General features: G+C 40.2%; 1 protein-coding gene across 1 annotated transcript; it reads left to right on the top strand.

The window, feature by feature from the left end:
- The first annotated feature begins 1,024 nt into the window (after positions 1-1,024).
- Positions 1,025-19,857, top strand: LOC149151324 (RNA-binding NOB1-like protein). The gene is made up of 5 exons (XM_089438128.1): positions 1,025-1,704; positions 2,147-3,407; positions 3,654-3,822; positions 19,055-19,174; positions 19,287-19,857. The coding sequence occupies exons 1-5, from the start codon at positions 1,389-1,391 to the stop codon at positions 19,431-19,433; spliced, it is 2,013 nt and encodes a 670-aa protein (XP_089294254.1). The 5' UTR covers positions 1,025-1,388; the 3' UTR covers positions 19,434-19,857.
- Positions 19,858-20,597: the final 740 nt, after the last annotated feature.

Below are 20,597 nucleotides of genomic sequence, written 5' to 3' on the forward strand. Positions count from 1 at the left end.
GAAAGCTTGTTATGAAGAACAAAATGGGATTGGTGTTTTAAGACTAGGTTTTTAGTGCTCCAAAGAAAAGCATGGAAACTTAACAACTAAAACTCATGGGAGAAGTAATAGGAAGGGGCACATGAAAAATGTGACTAGGTTTTTCACTAGTAGAAATTGTTCGAAAAATCTTGAGTAGGAAAACTTAGGCAGATGGAAAGGTGTCATGTTTGAGGGCCAAGACATGAGATTGAGATGATGTGTCATCACAAAACATCCTTCAAAGAATTGGTAGATGAATTCATTCTAAAAATAACCAAAGTATTCATTGGGCAGCTTGATCATTAGGGAAATGAGTTAGATGGCTTTCTCATAATTGATTCTTGGGTAGAGAAGTTAAATGAGAAGAACTATTAAAGCACAAGGGGATTCAATGTTTATGAGATCACAACTAGAACTTGCATAGTAGAATTAGAAGAGAGAAATTATCTAAGAAAGCTCTTGAATTTGTTGTAAAGAGTGTTGAATACTATGCTCCAACCCCATAAACAATAAAACCATAAAGGAGGAGATTTTACAGTTGCAAACATTCCAATTAAAATGCTATACTTGTAATATAATATGAAATTTCTTCCCCAAAAGAACTTTCAATTTAAGATATTGTTGTATTCTCTCTCTCTCTCTATATATACATACATCTTGGGAAAACTTATAATAACTCAGTTGTCAAACTAACAATGATGACAACCATTAATCTATCTGCGAATACATGCTAACTCATCACTGTTATTCAAGGAAAACCACGCCACTTGGAATTACCTATTGGTGGTCCCTAAAGAGACATGCTTTACTTAATTTGAAATAATTCATATTTGAAATTAAAATTGGAATATAGGTTAATATAATGTCATTTCAATGTTTAAAATGTTAAGAAATTTTAACATCATGCTTTACGAGTTGTCACTAACTTGCCTTTGTTATTTATAGAGGTGACATATCATCTTGTTATAATAGCAAATCCTACGAAGTTTAGGCATACCTTTTATATATTTCCTTTTCTATATCTTCCGTGTCTAGGCGTTTTCCAAGCCGCTAATAATTCTCTCCATGACTTCAATGTGAGAGAAAGGTTTTCAAGCTGAAACCGAAAAGTAAATGAGGATGACATTGGGTTTAGGGTTTTGTGCTAGTGTCTGAAAGCAGAGGGTGAAAAAACTGTGTTAGAGGTATCATCAACAGAGTAATAATCCTTCAGAACTTTGTCGAGAGAGTAAGGTGTTCAAGCTGAAACAGAAATTATACAGAGGAAGACATTGGTATTAGGGTTTTGAGGAAGCGTCTGAAAGTATAGGGAGAAATCACTGTAAAAATTTTGCGCAGGAACCAAAGCATCTTCATCATCAGCAGCCATGGCTGTTGACGTATCATCTTGCCCCTCTGCGTGGACGGAGATGGCGAAGAGGGACCCAGCGCCAAAAGAGCAGAGCATGTCCATGCCCAAGCAAGTAACGGATTCCTTCAAATCCTGCGAGGGGATCAGCGTGATTGTGGCTGATTCCAGTGCTATGATCAATGGGGGAGAAAAACTGATGCGTTGTGCAGAGAAAATCGTGTCTGTAAAGGAAGTTTTAGATGAAATTAAAGACCCCGTCTCTCGTCACAGGATGGCCTTTATGCCATTTCCACTGCATCCCATGGAACCATCTGAAGAAGCCCTTAAAAAAGGTAAGGCTCTGCCCTAATCTACACGCTTATTTATTATATTTTGCCCCAATTTCTCTTGTTTCCGGAAGAGTTATTGAAGTTCTGCATTCCTATATGACAGATATGTCATGTTTCCATTATTCGTGTCATTACACTTAGTGGGCAGTTATGCTATATTCCATCAGGGTTTCATTATTTTTATCTTAATTGTTTTGGGCTGTTACCTTTCACCCCTCAGGATTTCATTATTTATATCACAAAACTTTCTGGGTAGGTATGGTCTTTCTCTTCAGAGCTTTATTATCTGTATCGTAACATTTTCTGAGCAGTTATGGCCTTTCCCATAACTAGAGGTGATTTATATTCTGTTTCATAAATTTGATCTTAGATGCTTGCTTTATTTTATTTTCAGTGCGGCAATTTCGAAAAATGGTTTTTATTTGTGGTAATTGTTTGTTGGCAGTTATCAATTTTGCCAGAGCCACAGGGGATTTGCAGTCTCTATCTGATGTTGATCTTAAACTTTTAGCGTTAACATATACTCTAGAGGTCCAAGCTCACGGCACGGCCCACCTGAGAACTCAGCCTCCTCCTCTGCATGTATCGAGAGTCAGAAGGCTTCCTGAGAAAGATCCTCCTGGTTGGGGTTTCAATGTGCCGAATTTAGATGAATGGGATGCCTTAGAAAAGGAAAGTAATGGTGCTGCTAATGCAAAGGGTTTAAACACAAGGTCACATATTCTCGGGCCGAAAACCTTGACATTAGATGCCTCCCATTCTGGTCCTTCAGAAAATGGGCAGACTGAAGCTGTCGATGCAGGCCAGATGGAGCATAGCCACCTCAGTGCTGCAGCGCAGGATGTGTCAAATGAGGGAGTGGGTGTGATGCGACCAAGGAGACACATGCGTCGAATGCGTGAAGTTAAGGTTGAGGGTAAGTTGAATGTCGCTGAAGGAATAGACGCCTCCAACGGGGAGCCTGAAGAAAATGTTGAAGACTGGCAACCGGCAGTTACTAGAAGCAACAGGAGAAGATATTTAAGACGGCAAGCAAGGAGAGCTCTTTCTCAGCCATCGATTAGGTCTGACCAAAGTGTCCTGGAGGAGAAGCTTGAAGAAGAAATGACTACAACAGAAGCTCCTGATGAATATGCACAATGTAAAAGTCAAATGCCAGTAAAGGACACGCTGTGTGATTCTACTAAACACGAGGAGTGTAAGAGCAAAATTCCATCTGGAGATGAAGAAAATGGTGGTGAAGAAACTAATAGTCAGGGGAACTTGGGTCATTATAATCTGGCAGACTACATTAATAGTGTATCGAACATGAACATAAATGAAAAAGAATCTCCTGAATGCAGAGAAGATATGCCAGAGCACCAGATTCCAGATGCACTTCAAACAGAAGAGGTGTGCAATTTACTCCTTTATGAAGATGATTCCGGGGATGATAAGTCAGCACAGGAAGATGGAGATTTAGATGATATAGAAGATGAAGCCCACATTGCTAGTTCAAGTGATATGGAAAACTCAGGTTTAAATGATAGCAGTGTAACAAATCAACCACCAGATGATAGTGTAAGTGAGCAAAGTTGGAACATACAGCCTTTCTCAAATTCTAGCGTTGCATGTGCAACAAATGATTTTGCAATGCAGAATGTTATTCTTCAGATGGGACTACGACTTTTGACCCCCAATGGTGTTCGAGTACACCAGCTGCACCGGTGTGTGTGTCCATGCCTCTTAAATTTTTGTTCTAACTTTTATCAGGGGGTGTAGAAGGAATTGTGCTAATATACGGGGTATTTGTTGACATTTTTAGTTTGTGATTGATAATTAGGTAGCCAAGTGCTTTTTTGGGAGTAGTCAGAATAATAATTCCATATGGTCTGCCGAGGAAAGAGAAATTATATTAGATGCTCAATTCAAGCAGCATTGTTGGAAACATAAAATGTCTATTACTTTTGCAGGTGGATGCTCAAATGCCATGCTTGTAATGGAGTAACTGCCGATGTGAGTAGAATTTTTTGCCCCAAGTGTGGCAACCACAGTACACTGCGGAAAATATCTGTTACTGTAGGGGGAAATGGGATTGTACAGTCTGGTCGTCGACAACGGATTAGCATCAGAGGCACAAGAGTATGTAGCAGTTTGCTTTCTTATATGATTATCATTATTTTGTGGTTTATTCAAGCAGTCATTATTTTATCCATTGGAGAAGGCAAGAGGAATGCATGTTTACTATTAAGTCATGCTTGAAAATTATATGCTCAAGGGGTTGTAGCAGTTTGCTTTCCTATGTGATTATTGTTTTGTGGTCTATTCAAGCATTCATTATTTTATCTGCCGGGCAAGGGAAGACAGATGTATATTTATCAGTAAGTCATGGTTGAGAATTAAATGTAAAACCAAACATATATTTCCTGCATCCAAAATATTATTATATTCTTTAATTCATGATGTCTCCCTTTCAGTTTGTGTTTTGAGTATATTGCATTGATGATTTTCTACATGTTAACTTGCCCATATACGCTTGGGTTTTTCCTCTTAAATCAATTTTACACTTTAAAATGTCTATGCGCACCTCCTGGACAACTTACAGTAAAACTTAAGCAGGCCCAAATTATTCAAGAAACTAGGGACCAATTCATGTCTTCATATATGGAGATTTATGCCTATGTTATCATCCATGATTTCTTGTGAATTTTCTCTCTCTGAAGCCCATATTAGAAGGCAGACATGAGATTGTAGAGTCTTATCATCCAAGGGGAAGCAATGACCTCCTATACGTAGGAGAGTAATGAGGCAGTAATTCTTGGGTAGACTAGACAATGGGGCAATATTTCTAAATAGAAAATAGCTCCAACATAAAGGCACAATGATAGAGTGACTAGAATATGGGTTCCCTTTGCTTGCGGAGATGGCAAATGGAAAGTTTGGCTATGTTTATTTGATACTCTCCCTAGGATAGCATGATTCTAAGTAAGCCAACAGAAGCAACAATCTTTGCGTCAAAGGAACAAATTGACATTTACTCCTAGTAAATGCATGCTAAAGCTGACTTTTGCTTATATTGTGTCATGTTTCCCAGTTGACCTCGTGGCTACATTTTTTACAAATTTGTCTTCAGCTCTGGGACCTATAACACCTCTGCAACCTGAAGATTTCCTGTTAATTCTGGCTGGAATAACACTGTTCCAACCCATCTCATTGCATATGTGGTACTCATACCAACTTTCACATGCATGTTTGAATCTGTCTTTGAAACACTAAGGAACACTTTCCTCATTATGCTCCACTATCCATGAACCATGCATCATTGTCCACAAACCAGACACTTCTAACACTAGTGCCAAAGAGGCAAACAATCACTAACGAGAACTCCTCAAATTTTGTTGCAAATTTTTCAATCTTTGTTGATGTTGCAACCTGTGTTTTCTTTGTCTTTCTTTCTTATTGGACATTGGCTTGCATAATGTCCTGTCTTGTGACTTGCAAAGCACTTGACTTTGTTCATGTCCTCCTTCCCATCATGAGAGGATCTTTCCTTATATTTGTTCAGTTTGGCAGTCCCCTTACCCTTTCTTGCATGGCTTGAAAGAGCAACGTCCTCCTCATCCCCTTCACCTTTTACTTGGTTGCCATGTGGATCCTCCTCACGAGTCTCCTCTTGGGTAAAGTCATCCCATAACCTATCCCAAGTTGGGAGATTCTCCCGTGCCATGACTCCTTTAAGGAAGGTACCCCACTGCTCAGTGAACCCGTTTAGAGCTGTCCTTACTAGTTTTGAGTCTGACACTTTTTTCCCTACTGCAACAAGCATCTTGTAGTTGAGATATTTAGGTGAGATAAGAAGAAACTATCTCAGTCTTGGACATCTTGGTGCTCTTGAGTTTCTAGTTTTTGTTGTCACTTTGGTACAACTTGGTCAACCCCTCCCACATTTCTCTAGAAATTTTCTTCCTTGATACATTAGGAACAATGTGATCCTTCACTCCCTCTAGCATAACCCTCCTGGATTTCATGTCTTTCTTGTGGATGTCCTTAAGTATTGCATTGGTAGGAGGAATTTGAGTTTGTTCTACAAATTCCAAGATCTTGTCCTCCTCTAACACTAATGCAATTCTCTCCTTCCAAATGTTGTTGTTAGATTGCCCATTCAAATAATCTTCAAACTTGTGACCTGTAGCCATCTTTGTCTAGCTAATCAAACCATGCCAAAAACAACTTTTCTTTGATGAAGAATAAAATTGCTCTCCTCTTGTATATGAGCCTGTTCTGGTTGTCACTTGAGGTTAACTTTTCAGCACGCCCTTGACGGCTTTGGTTGGCTGTGCCTAGTCTTGTCGACTACAACACTCCTTAACACACTACTCTGGGTCATCTGTTGGTCCACAAATGACTTGTAGCCTGCATTTTTATGATCTCTTGACAGGCTTGTCGTCTTTTGCTCTGCACACGACAACTTCGCCTCTTGGCCTTTAGTGTCAACATTGTGCTGGACATCTTGCATCCACGCAACACTGTTGACTGTCGGCGACCTCTCTTTGGCCTCAATGACATTGCCTTTATTGCACTATGGACTTTTTAAATATGGGCTCTCGTTGTTGATCTGCTCAACCTATGCTGTTGCTCGTGCGACTAGATCCATGTGCCTTTATGACCTTTGTTGTTCTCCTCCCTGAACTACGTTGTAGTGCACTTTGGGCCTAACTAGTGGTTGGCCTGTTGGATGCCACAACCACAATTTTTTTCTTTTAATTTGTTATGTGGGCTCCCAATGCGCCAACTATTGGATCTCCCTATCGATGATGGCTCAATCTATTGACAACTTTGTGCGCGTTTGTTGCACTGTGGTGGTTGTCTCAACGACTTTGACACAACGCTTGCAGGCTACTAATGACTAGCTTGCAACGACCCCTTTATGACCACTTACCTACACCCTGTAGCCCTTGTCATGTCATTTGCTCGTCTTAGTCTTCAGTTTCTTTAGCGCAGGTTGGCTCGTTGGCCCTGAAGGCAAGTCTGACAACCCTAGGTTGTCAGCCACTTCGGCTGGCCCCTTCACAACCCGCTCAACTTCGACCCTTGAGCTTCACCTGGATCGTGCTCCCTCTGCTCCAATTGGCCGGAGTAGCTAATGGTTCAACTGGTTGCATATTGCTGCGTGGGCCATGTGGTTGCCAACATCCTTGTCGGCCACTCGCTCCCCATTTTTTTAATAAAAAAACCGGTCTTGTTCCATGGTTGTTTTGCTGCAAATTTGTTTCTCTTTAGCCGTTTGTTGATTTACTTTGGCCCTAATTTTTTTTTCGCCTTTGCATGATTGCAACCAAACTTGGTTCAATGATGTACAAACCTTGGCTTCTTGTAATTTCAAGATCGGTTTTCAGAGATCTTGCTTTCATACCATGTTAGATTTTCGACAAACCTAGTACCTGGTATTTAATTCTTAGCAAAAAAATTGTCTATATAGCTAGGTTCCTAACACAAAATTCAGTGGAAACAAATTTAAATAACCAATCTCGGTAAACAATGACACAAATGGATTTTTGCCTAATCAAATCAGTTCATCATTAACAATGATTCAAAACCTACTTGGGCTCTTGTCCTGGGATAATGGCCCAACTGAGAAAATACATAATACAAATAACCTTGATGTGATCTAACAGATCTGCTCTAGATTGGTGCTCGATCTTTCTTGTAGATCTAGATCTCTAGATTCTCTGCACTCCCTTAGACTTAGCACATCGCTCACTGAGATGCCTCTCTCAATCTTGTGCTACAATAGTGTGTTTTTCTCCTCCTCTCAACCTTGCTTTTATGACTTTACATTGAGCTAAATCCATAACCTTAACCCTAATCTCAGAGTGATTGATGGTTGAGATTAGATCTTGTATCACTTGAGATCAATGACTGAGATCAAAGCCAAATCACTAAAGTAAATTAGTTCATTTTTCCTAAGCTTCTTTTAGCTCAGTAAGCTAACATATTAATATGTGCTTTTTCCAAAGTAAGGCTTATGTTAAGATACACTAGCAACTTTCTTACACTTGGGCAAGTGTTCTAAGGAGAATGTGGGTGACTTCTGCATGCCTAGACACGAGGCTTGTGTAGAAGTACTTGTCCTAGATACAAAAATCAACAAGCTTCCTTATCATACCATTAGAAACTATTACAATATCATCAACAAAGAGCAGATGTATTAAGTGAACAAGATCCCCATTACTGATTCTTAAAAAAATCCTCATCTCTTGGCATCCATCATGGATCTACTCAAACCTTCCATAATCATTAGAGAAGGCAAAGGAGATATAGGACATCCTTGAAGAAGTCCTTGTGAAGGCTTAAAGAAATAAGACACAAATCCATTGACGCTGGAGCATCTTACCTCCAAGTCAAAATTCATTTTGACTAGAGTAGGGGTCTTTTCATTACGAAGGGAGTTGCTTCCCGAAGATTGTTTTAATTATTTATTTTGAATGCATAAACCTATGTATCACGACCATTTGTATAAAAGTGTGGGAAAATATAATTGGATCTCTCTTTCATAGAGATCTCGACAATTATGTGAGAGTTGGAGAGGGATGGTTATATTGTTGGTAGATTCATAGCCTAAGTTGAGGAGTCTAGGTGAGTCTTTTGTGGATATAAGAGGAAATTGAGGATCTCAAACCAAAAGTGGTTTTCAATCCTTTTGTACAAATATAAATGAATTCACTAGCGAAAAATGTGTGTGTGAGTAAGGAGGATAGGTGTGAGAAGTAGAGAGCCTTGAGGGTGAGAGAGGCCAGAAGTCCAAAAGAGGGCCAAAAAGATGTCTATTGTAGGCCAAAGGTCTTTTGTAATTAATTATTTGCATATAATTCAAAAGCATTCTGTTTCGAGTGTATTCCGAGCGTGAATCTCTGTTATCGTGAATGCCAAGCATTTGTTTATATACATATATGTATTGAGGTTGCAAGTATTAAGCTCAGGAAGGATTTGTGCATTTGTATATCTCTTGCAGGAGAGGCACTGCAGGGGAAGCATAGCACTGAGTCGAGAGGGAAGGCTGAAGAGTGTAGAGGAGTCAATCGAATCCAATATGCAATCCTAGGTGGAATAGGGATGAGATCAGAGTCTTTTAAACTGATTGGAAAAGCTCAGGAGAGATAGACCGCTGATCGGATTAATGATCCATTAGCCAGACAAACTGGAAGCCAAAGGAGGCGACGAATCAAGTCGTAGTAGAAGCCAAAAATAGGCTCAAAAGGCCCAACACTTAGTCATTTTTATGTTTCAGGAAAGTCCGTCTATTGACAGTGTTGGGATATAGCAATAGGTAGAGCCAAGAGACAAAATTGTCAAGAGATGGAGTCGGGCCGAAGGTCTTAATCCCGGAAAGAAGAGTCAAGGAGCAAATAGGAAGAACAAGTGGGCTCAAAGAACCGGGCTTACGTGGAACTGTAGGCTCTGCCTGGAGGTTTCACCTCGACGACGTTCTTAAGTGCCTTGTTATCGAAGCGCCGACTAATGAGAGTGGGTTGAAAGCATTATACAGAGGAGAGAGTGGGACTCGATTGAGTGTGTGTTAATAGAATGGACGACCCGAAAGTCAAACTCGGAGGAATTATTTAGCACCCCAAGTTTGCGCGACTGGGTAGAGAGGGAATGAGACAGGTCATCACAGGAATGATACCCTGGTTCAATTGATTGAACCCCAAGTCTGCGCGACCGGGAGAGAGGGATTGAGACACGTCATCCTAGAGGTAATATTGGAGGGAGAGCGTTGAAGGTTTCATATTATAATAGAGCGGCGCCCCAGAGGTTGGGATTACTCGAAAGTTACAATATGTTGCATAAAGTTTCATCGCCGGGTTGGAATGGAGCGGGTGGAGTGCACCTGGCTGATGCCTAACCTGACAATGTAATTTGAAGCGCCCAAGGCTATGCGCCAGGCTTAAAGGGTCGGGACACGTCGGATACAACGCTTGATTCCAAGGGCCAGAAAGAATAAGGAGCTTGGCATTAGGGGCTATCAGAAGGGCTTTGACCGTGAAGGAAAGCCAAGGTACGTTCATGGAAAGAAATGCTTGAAGGGATTAGTGCTGTAGCATTGTTGTATTTGGGACGATGCTGCGAAGGCCAATCCGGAAGTGAAGTAGGGCCATGAAGGTCCTGGCTAAAGAAGAAAGGGCATGCCACCCTTTTGGCTCCTCCCACCTGTAAAAATAATTAGTCCATTTGCGTGAGGGATTCTCTTTTAAATTGTTCCCACTGTGATTAAATTTTATAAAGGGATTTATATCCCGAGGGCCAGAAGAAGTGCCATTTTAGACAGAACACTGAGCCTGGCGGGATCTGAGCGAACCTACTCTCAGATATGAGGTTGGGTTTGCATTAGGTCGTACTAGAGCATCAATTTTGATGCGTAATCAAAAGATTGCTATAATGAAGCGGAGCCAAGAGAGGCTTAAATTTCTTGGATAAGAGCACTGGAGGAGGACAAAATATTATGAGTAGATTGAATTGGAGCATAGTCAGTAGAGACCCGAGACCGCTAGAATAACATTAAGGAAACAAAGGAATGCACAAGGAGGACAAAGGTGAGATGCAGAGGCTTGAAGCTCTTGGAGAAGCAACAAGCAAGAAGACATGAGCAATGCTCTTAGTTTGAGGAAGTATTAACAAAAGATTGCATGTAGAAGGATAGGCAACAAGTTGTTGGCAGGCTCTCAAAGGCTAGAGGAAGAAGGATTGTGACAGAACCCAACAACAAGATGGATTTCTGAAGGAAGAAGGAGGTGAGAATAACAAAGTTCTCAGGAGAAGTGAGCAGTTAAATTTGCAATAGCTAGACAGCTAGGAAAGTTGAGGAGCAGGCGTGCTCCGAACGAGAGAAGGAGAAGAGGTTCTACCGCAAAGAACCAGAAGAAGGGTGACTTCCAACAAGCAACAATTGGGTAGACGTTAAATGAGAAAGAGGAGGGCAGTTCCACTGTAAGTATAGGGAGAATTGCCAAAAGGAAGTTCTAGAGGAGGAACTAGTAATACCAAAAGGCTGAGCTCAGAGGAAGCTTGGTGAGGTATTGGTAGCACGGATTGCTATGAAGAAAAGGCTTGGTTGCAACTCACAGGTGAACAAGGAAAGTTCACAAGAAGAAGAAGCAAAGGGAAAAATGACTACTGATGGTCATATGATGGGTTCAGGAAAGAGTCTCTAAGAGAGGACTACCAAAGCAGTTGACATGAATAAGTGGAAGAGGAGTCATGAAGAGATAAGAGGAAATGGCTCAACTGAAATAGGAATTCAGTAAGATAAAGGAGCAGTTACAAAGACAGACAAGGCAACTAAAGGCAACATGGATGCAAGAATTAAGATGTGGAGTTTGTGGGTGAAAAAGTTCAATGGCAAGTGAAGAGACTGCATGTAAGAAACCAGAAGAGGTGGATGATAGGTGTGTTTCATAAATGGTTGAGGATGCTCAGAAAGACAGAGGCAGAGATGGAGTGCATTTGTTCATCAGAGGAAGGACCCATCCTTGGAGAGGATGGTAATGATGAAGAGGAAGCTATGTTAGATGATGGAGAACAATCATTGAGGACTGTTGTGTAGGCTGAACAGAAGACAAAACAACTTGAAAGTTATGTGTGCATTGGTTGGAGATTGAGGAGTCGATGTTGCATGGGGAAATAATGTTGGTAGCCACAAAAGATACCTCAATGTCTCATGTTTTTGAAACTAACAAGTGTTTTGTGTCCGCAGGTGATGAATATTTGTAGGAACCGAAGAGTTGGTTGGAAAGCAAAGAAATACAGGAACCATTTGAGGAAACCCATGCAAAATTGCAAAGGCATGGACACAAAGTTTATTGCAGTAGAATCAAAATTTTTAGAAGATTGGTTGGACAATCCAAAGACCAATTGTAAAGCAAATGAAATGATGGTGGACTGCAACAATTTCATAGAGGATGAGGATGAGGTTTCAATGAGGAAAATGCAGCAACAAAGTGGTGGTAATGAGGGTGACTTTCAACAGAAAAAGTAGAGAATGATAGGAGACAAGTGGTATCCTAGTAAATTCATGAAGGACAACAGTCATTTTCAACAAAGGATGGATGATTTTTGCCAATAAGAAGGCAAGCTGGACATGGCAAGTGAAGAGAATAGAAACCTGATGGTGGAAATGTCCCAAAAGAGATATCTTACCGAAAAGAAGGAAGATGACATAGGCTTGCTGATGAGAATAACTCCGAGCAACCTGTATCCTGATGTGATCGTGAAAGACAACTACAACAGGTTTCAATAAAGGAGCAATGAATTGAGCCAACCAAAAGACAAGCTGGATGCAAAGATAGAAGAAATGAGGAAGTTGATGTTGAAGAAGCCTCAACAAAAGAGATATACAGGGCAAAGAAGAGTAAGAGACAACATAACACAAATGATAGAGCGAGTCTACATCAAAAAGGAAGGAGAAGAATTGCAACATAAAATCTGGAAACCTAGAAGAATGAAGAAAACAATAGTAGAGCAACAACAACATGAGAGAGAGAAGGACCTATTGTAGAACAAAATTTGGGATCCAGGAAAGCATAACTTCACCAACACATGACTAGGAGACCATGAATCTTTTGAACCTTGGGAGTATGATGCAGGAGCATCTTACCTCCAAGTCAAGATTAATTTTGACTAGAGTAGGGGTCTTTTCATTACCAAGGGAGGTGGTTACTTAATATTGTTTATTATTTATTTGAGTGCATAAACCTATATGTGTGATGACCATTTCTACAAAAGTGTGGGAAAATGTAATTGGATCTCTCTTTCATGGAGATCTCGACAATTATGTGAGAGTTAGAGTGAATATTGGATGGTTATATTGTTGGTAGATTCATAGCCTAAGTTGAGGAGTCTGACTGAGTCTTTTGTGGATCTAAGAGGAAATTGAGGATTTGAAACCAAAAGTGGTTTTCAATCCTTTTGTACAAATGTAAATGAATTCATTAGCGAATTGTGTGTGAGTAAGGAGGAGAGGGGTGAGAAGTAGAGAGCCTTGAGGGCCGTGAGAGGCTAGAAGGCCAAAAGAGGGCCAAAACGATGTGTTTTGCGGGCCAAAGGCCTTTTGTAATTATTTGCATATAATTAAAAAACATTTTGTTTCGAGTGTATTCCAAGGGTGAATCTTTATTATCGTGAATGCCAAGCATTTGTTTATATACGTATATGTATTGAGGTTGCAGGTATCAAGCTCAGGAAGGATTCACACATTTGTATACTTATATCGCTTGCAGGAGAGGCAGTGCAGTAGAAGCATGGCATTGAGTTGAGAGGTAAGGCTGAAGAATGCACAAGAGTGCAGAGGAGTCAATCGAATCCAATACGCAATGCCAGATGGAATAGAGACAAGATCAGAGTTTTTTAAACTAATCGGAAAAGATTTGGAGAGATAGACGACTGATCGTTGATCGATGAAGGATCAACTATCCATTAGATTGGTGAATCGGAAGCTAAAGGAGGAGGCAAATCAAGCTGTAGTAGAAGCCAAAAATAAGCCTGAGAAGGCCCAACGCTTAGTCATTTTTATGTTTCGGGAAAGTCTATCTATTTACAATGCCAGGATACGGCAATAGACAAAGCTGAGAGACAGAATCGTCAAGAGACGGAGCTGGGTCGAAGGTCTTAATCCTGGAAAGAAGAGTCAAGGAGAAAATAGGAAGAACAAGTGGGCTCGAAGAATCAGGCTTACGTGGAACTGTAGGCCCTGCCTGGAGGTTTCGTGTAAAGTTTTGTAGATGTTCTATGCTAAGAGCAATTTCACTTTTCTCACAGTAATCATACAAGTAGATAAGCAAAATGCAGATAGAACATATAAGCAGATCTTACAGAAGACAAATCAGAAACAAGAAAAATGTATGTGTTTGTTTCGGCGGTCAACAGGATGCTTCAACCAGCAAAGTCTCCTTTGGTCAGCCAGCCCAGCATGTGTCACAACAACCCTCCAACCAGTAGATGAGTCAACCCAAGTCAGTTCTACAAAAGTCAACGCTGTCCTGAAAAGTCAACGCAGGGGCAGCAAGCTAAAAGTCAACGCAGCAGCAAAACGGTCAACCCTTTGACCTCGATTTTTGTGCCAGGTAGTATGGCCTTCAAAAATCGAACCTCCCACAAGTTTTCAGCTTGTTTGGACCAAGCGTTGACCAAAGTCAACGCTGGTCAAACTTCTGCGAAACCCTAGCAGCAGAAAAATCCTCTTCGTCCTTCCCACGTGTGGCTGAAATTCGTCCTCCAGGTAGCTCGTACTTTTTAGGATGAGAGAGGAAGATGTGAGTTGTTTTTGTGATCAAATTCTCTCCAACTTTTCCTGTATATATATATCCATCAATGAGGGTGTGTGACACATCTGTTGGGCATGTGAGCCTACATTACAAAACTGGCTGACCTTTGCACATATAATTTATTAAGAATAATAAATTCAAAATATAAGTTCTGCTCATCGGATTAAGACTATTTTTATATGGATTTTACACCTCTCAGAAAGAGGAATCCAACAAAAATATTAGCCTCTTAATCTGAGCATCAGAACATGGAGTTTGGACCTAGTTGTCCAAATTTAACATTTCGCCTCGGCGACATTCTTAAGTGCCTTGTTATCAAAGCGTCGACTAATGAGAGTGGGCCGAAAGCATTATACAGAGGAGAAAATGGGACCCGATCGAGTGTGTGTGGGTTAATAGAATGGACGACCTGAAAGTCAAATCCGGAGGAATTATTTAGCACCTCAAGTCTGTGCGATGGGGTAGAGAGGGACACAGACATGTCATCCCCGAAATGATACTCCAGAACAATTGATTGAACCCCAAGTTTGCACGATTGGGTAGAGAGGGACCGAGACACGTCATCTTAGAGGTAATACCGGAGGGAGAGTGCCAGTGCTTTCATATTATGAGAGAGTGGCGACCCAAAGGTTGGGATTATCGAGAAGTTACAATATGTTGCACAAAGCTTCATCGCTGGGTTGGAACAGAGCGGGTGGAGCCGACCTTGTCGATGCCTAACCCGACAATGTAATTTGAAGCGCCCAAGGCTATGTGTCGGGCTTAAAGGGTCGGGACATGTCGGACACAATGCTTGGTCATAACACTTGATTCCACGGGCCAAAAAGAATAACGAGCTTGGCTCCGAGGGTTATCGAAAGGGATTTGATCGCAAAGGAAAGCTAAGGTATGCACAGGGAAATAAATGCTTGAAGGGATTAGTGCTGGAGCATTGTGGTATTTGGGACGATGCCACTAAGGCTAGTCCAGAAGTGAAGTAGGGCCGTGAAGGTCTTGGGCTAAAGAAGAAAGGGTATGACACCCTTTTGGCTCCTCCCACCTGTAAAAATAATTAGCCCACTTGCATAGAGGGATTGTCCCTTTTACACTGCTTCCACTGTGATTAAATTATATAAAGAGATATATATCCTGAGGGCTAGACGAAGTGCCATTTTAGACAGAAGACTGGGCCTAGTGGGTTCTGAGCGAACCAGCTCTTAGATATGAGGCCGAGTTTGCATCATCCATTTATAAGAACAACATAAGTAACTAAAGTGATACACCCTGTAATTCATGTTACAATTGGAAATTGAAACCCACATGTAGGAGCATTGACCTCAAATATTGCCAACTCGTTCTAGGATAAGCTTTTGAAAGATCCAATGCTAACACCACTGTAGGAAACCTTTTTAGTCTTGATGGAATGCAACCCTCCCTGAGTTGCTGCTATATCCTTAGATACGCGTCCTTGTTAAAAAGCTAAATTTCTTTTTGTTAGTCAAGGTTGTCATTGATGTCAATATGGCATTGGATATGATGGCAAATTCTTGTGACTCGTGGTGTTGCCCTAAGATACTCATTGATCATAATGATGAAAGTTCTTATGAAGATGCTATATCAAGAAAATGACATACGATGACATGGTTGGAGACCATATGATGAGATGGAGAGCCATATGGATTGAATATATATAGACATAATAGAAGCAATGGAACCAAGGAGCAACCCCAAGCTAAGGAGGAGCAGTGCCAAAGAAAAGAGTGAGAAGCAGCTCAAAGAGAAGCCATCGAGAGCCAAAGGAAAGCCATTGGAAGTCAAGAGCAAGAGCAACAAGCCAAGGAGGAGCAGATCCAAGAGAAGTAGTTCAAAGAGAAGCCATCGGGAGCCAAAGGAAAGCCATTAGAAGTCAAGAACATGAGCCAAGACAAGCCAAAGAGAAGCAGATCCATGAGAAGACCGCATATGCCCAAGAGAAAGAGCCAGAAGGAAAGAACAACGATATTAGAGGAGCAAAGAGAAATGATATTGATGAAATATCGAGAAGTAGTTCAAAGAGAAGCCATCGGGAGCCAAAGGAAAGCCATCGGAAGTCAAGAACATGAGCCAAGACGAGCCAAAGAGAAGCAGATCCATGAGAAGACTGCATATGCCCAAGAGAAAGAGCCAAAAGGAAAGAACAATGATATTGGAGGAGCAAAGAGAAATGATATCGGCGAAATATCCATCAGAGAAATCATATCGGTGCCTTTTATTGTGTGTCACCACTCAGAAACCCCGATCTCCGATCTCCAACTTCGACTCTGATTTGCAATGTGGACCTCCGATATACGAACTGCGATATGGACCTCCAACTGCCGATATGTGGACCCGACATGGTTTAATATCAATTTAAATGTTCAGTCGCATTTGCCACTTTATTGCAATTTTTAAAATGGGACCTCCGATTAGAACCTCCGATAAGATCAAAGCTCCAATTGCGATATGTTGTGGACCCGATTAGTTTATCATAACAATTTTAATGTAATGTCGCGTCTGTGTGTCAGAACTTTCCTATCGCAAGTTTTTATTGGCCATATCATGTTAAAACCTCCGATTGCAATATGGTTGCAGACTTGAGTGGCTTCATCGTAACTTTTGTAATGTAATATCGCGTCCACTGCGTTGGAGGTCAGAGCAAGTAGGGGCAATATGTGTTATAGGAATATCGGCATTGTTGACGTCGAAACTTTGGCATGAGGACAACTTAAAAAATCTCTAATATCCATGGAGTTGCGATATGTGGGAGTAAAGTGATGATGTGGTAGGTGGGACCTACAAACATCCATTATAATATGGGTTCACATTGTTTAAAAAGTAACTATGGCCCCTCCTATTATAATATGGTTTCCGTTCAACGAAACTATGTTGTCAATTATTAACAGAGACCCCTACAATATATTTTAATGTGCCACCTCATGCAGAAGTCAGCCTCTCCTCTAATAAACGTGTCTTTTCGTTTATTGGCGAAACTCATATAAATACAACTCAAATACTTCATTATCTAGATCGATCTCGATCATCTATGACATAGAGGAAGATACAATTCACAACTCGTGAACTTGAAAGAATAAAAGAAAGGAGACTTTAAGGTCGAGAAGGACAATAATTTTTTGATTGGGTTAAATTTGATGAATTAATCTTTGGAAGGCTCAGACTTGTGATGAATTAATCTATAGAAGAAGTGCAGACCGCGACCTGAAGAATAGTCCTGTGGAGGTTCATTTAGTAGCTCGGTTCAATTCTATACCGCTGTCACAAATTTGTGAAAAGATTAATTCTCGGATTTGTATGACCGCGGATTTGTTTAACCTTGGACCAGTGAAGTAAGGTTTACATTTGTCATCATTTGAAGGGAATTGAAGACGACACCAGCGTTGAAGTATTTGTGAAGTAAGCATATCGCAAACCTCTTAAGCAATCACTCCTGAAGCAGTCACCTCAGCATTTTGAACAGAGGCTCAAAACAGAGACATTGAGGCTTAGTGCAACCTATTGAAGATATCTTGTTGAAAAGCTTTAGCAGATCTTGAAGACATCATTGGAAACCATGATGCATTGTTGAAATCATCATGAGGTAACTTTGCAGATCCTGTTTGGGTAACATGAAGAGTTGTGGAGATTCTTCATGTAAAGACAAGGTTGTCATTGATGAAGTAATTTGGAGGAAACATTGTTGAAGATTGACATGGCTCGTTGAAGAAGACATCGGGAGTTGTGAACTATTACTAAACTTATCTTGACGAATTGAAGTAGGAGGTTGGAGCTTGTACTAGAAGAGAGGGTTGGAGCCCTAGAGGATAGGAGTCTTCAATATATCAGGTTGGAGCCCTAGAGGATAGGAGTCCTCAATATACCAGGTTGGAGCCTTAGAGGTTGGTGCCTGAAAGTTGACAAGGTTGGAGCCTTGGAAAATCCAAGTCGGAGCTTGGCAAAATACAAGTTGGAGCTTGGGAGATTGAAGATTGGTGTCTTCATCTAGGGTTGGAGCCAACACATTATTGTATTGTATTTATTGTAAAGAGGATTGGAGTCCTCGTCATTGATTAATAAAATTATTATTCTATCATTGTTCATTTTTGGTTCTCGTTATAAGTGATCTAACTGGTCAAAAATGACAATTGAAAAGAAATACTGATTCACCCCCCTTTCAGTGTTTCCAACACTTTTGAGATTTAGTATCGGATTGTCAATTGGGTCTATCTTGGGTGGTTATGAGAAATGAGTGTTATCCTTCTCACCTAGATTCAATTTTTGCAAGTGATATGTTGAGTTAGAGTATTTTGTTGTAATGCCCTTAAGCCTTGTGTTGAAAAAACGTTCTGCTTTTGTCAAATCTAGTTTGCCCTGGGTACTATCCTTGGAATGAGGAGAAGTGTTCGACAGGTTTCCTCAAGATATGTATTTCGTGGGAAAACTTAACATCAAATATATTTCTAAGGAGACTTTGATAGCAAGAATCATGGCTATTATTTTGTGTATAGTACAGAAAGAAATAGGCCAAATCTCATCAAAAGAAACTGGTTTTTCTTTCTCAGGGATCAAGGCCAGAAAAGTTGAGTTCATAACTCCTAAATCTTTTTCAGAATTTCTGTTCAAGAAACTTTCTTGTAATTCCTTGTAATTCAGCCCACTTAGATCCTATTGACCTTTATGCCTTGTTGACACATGTTAAGCTACATGATCAATTGGTTTGTTGACATCTATCTCCTGTGTTTAACTGCAATCATTAGGATTTTTTCTCACATATAGGGGTCATTATCGGTAGAAATTTTGCTCATAGTGTCCTCATTTTCTATCATAGTTTGCAACTCTTGAGCTTTGCTGGTGGTGGTTTACTCTTTCCTTCTCATAGTTTGTTTGTTTGTTTTTTTTGTTAAATTAATTATTATTTTATCTAATACTTTGCAACAGCTTTTCTCATGCATTGCCTGGTCTAAATAATTTGCAAAAATGCCATATCTCTTTCATTTTCTAGATATCTCATCATTTGAAAGGAACCGGGCTTAATGATCATGTCTATATAATTTTGGTGTCTGCAGTATTCACTTCCTCAACCTAAAGGTGGAAGGGATGCAGTGACCAGAAATCCTATTCTGCGGGAAGATCAACTCCCACACAAACTTCTGTATCCCAAAACTAAAAAATCGGTTTCAAGTCGAGTAAGTTCAATTTCCTAATCAACACTTTTATAGGCACTGGGATAATGCAATCATATTCAACACTGAGAAGACAGTTCCTTCAGTATCTTATTTCCAGTGGTTTGTTGAGCAGGATATAAACATGCTGAGCATTGAAGAGATTAGCTTCGGTGCCAAGGAGAGAAGAGTTCCACTGCAGGCTCCAGTACGGGAAGCTGTAGCTGTTTTCAGCGGAAAAAGAAATCCAAATGACAATCATTTCTCTCGTCGTAAACATTAATGTAGCTAAAAATTATACAAATGTGTCAGTTCTATTTTCTTTGTAACTCCCCAAAAATAGCAGTCAAAGTTCTCTCTCAAGTTCTCTCCAAGTTTAATTCAAAACCTATAAAAATATACTGAGCATTTGTTCTTAATTGCGAGAGCAGGAATAAGCCCAAGGCCATTTTTGTAGTCATTTATGAATTTTTGTTTTATTTGTTAGCACTATATAGGCCATAATCCTCTTTCAGACACAGCGCGCATAGCTATGTTGCGTGGTTTTATTCTTATTTCCGCGAGGAGAAAGGAGATCTGATGATTTTAATTCTGGTCGTGTATATTTAAAGGTTGGAGTAGGATTATTTTAACTTTGAAAACTTTTGAGTCACCAAGTCCAGACCATGGATATTGAAGTTATTGAAATTTCATTACATTTCTTCCCAGTCTCCTGATTTATCATGGGAGAGCCAGTGATAACTTGTCTTGCATAAGCAAACGTTATTGTAGACGAAATGGTTGCATTTGTTAGATTAGACTGCTTGCGACATATTTTGTCATATTATCTTGGAACTTCTTTCTGATGGCTCTAATTTTATCATAATAAGAGTTCTTTTGTTAGTGCAGGAAACTAGATTGCTTGCCCCATTCGGTGTTAGTTACGAGGGTAATTGAATCATATTTTTCTTGATATTGAATAAGTACAGTACCTAGCGGGCCTGTCAGAGGTAGTTTGTACTGTCTTGTAAATTCTTTTTTGGCTTGACCCATGGGGGACTTGAACATTGAATCTCATGGTTTACATCATACTTCATAACGCAGTGATCGCCAATTGAGCTGCCCCCTTGGGCTCCTAATGTAATGTCGTGTGAATTCAGATTAGGTTAAATAATTACAAGTTAAAATGAAGATACATAAATGCTTTAAATGGAGAAAATACCAAACCTTTATTATGCTAAGGATGCCAATTTCTGAAGATGTAATTAAACTTCAGCACTCGTAAAAACATAGCTCATGACAGCTAAACTCGAAGTTCTGCTATACAAGCATTTTTCCTTTCAGCCAATTGAGCTGCCCCTGTGAGCTCCTAATGTACTGTCGTGTAAAATCAGATTAGGTCAAATATTATTTTAGTTAAAATGAAGACACATGAACGCTATAAATGGGGAAATTACCACCTTTATTA

Source organism: Pinus tabuliformis, chromosome 9 (assembly GCF_031772625.1).
Source record: "Pinus tabuliformis cultivar Carrire ecotype Pingquan chromosome 9, CPIR1, whole genome shotgun sequence".
Classification (NCBI taxonomy): domain Eukaryota; kingdom Viridiplantae; phylum Streptophyta; class Pinopsida; order Pinales; family Pinaceae; genus Pinus; species Pinus tabuliformis.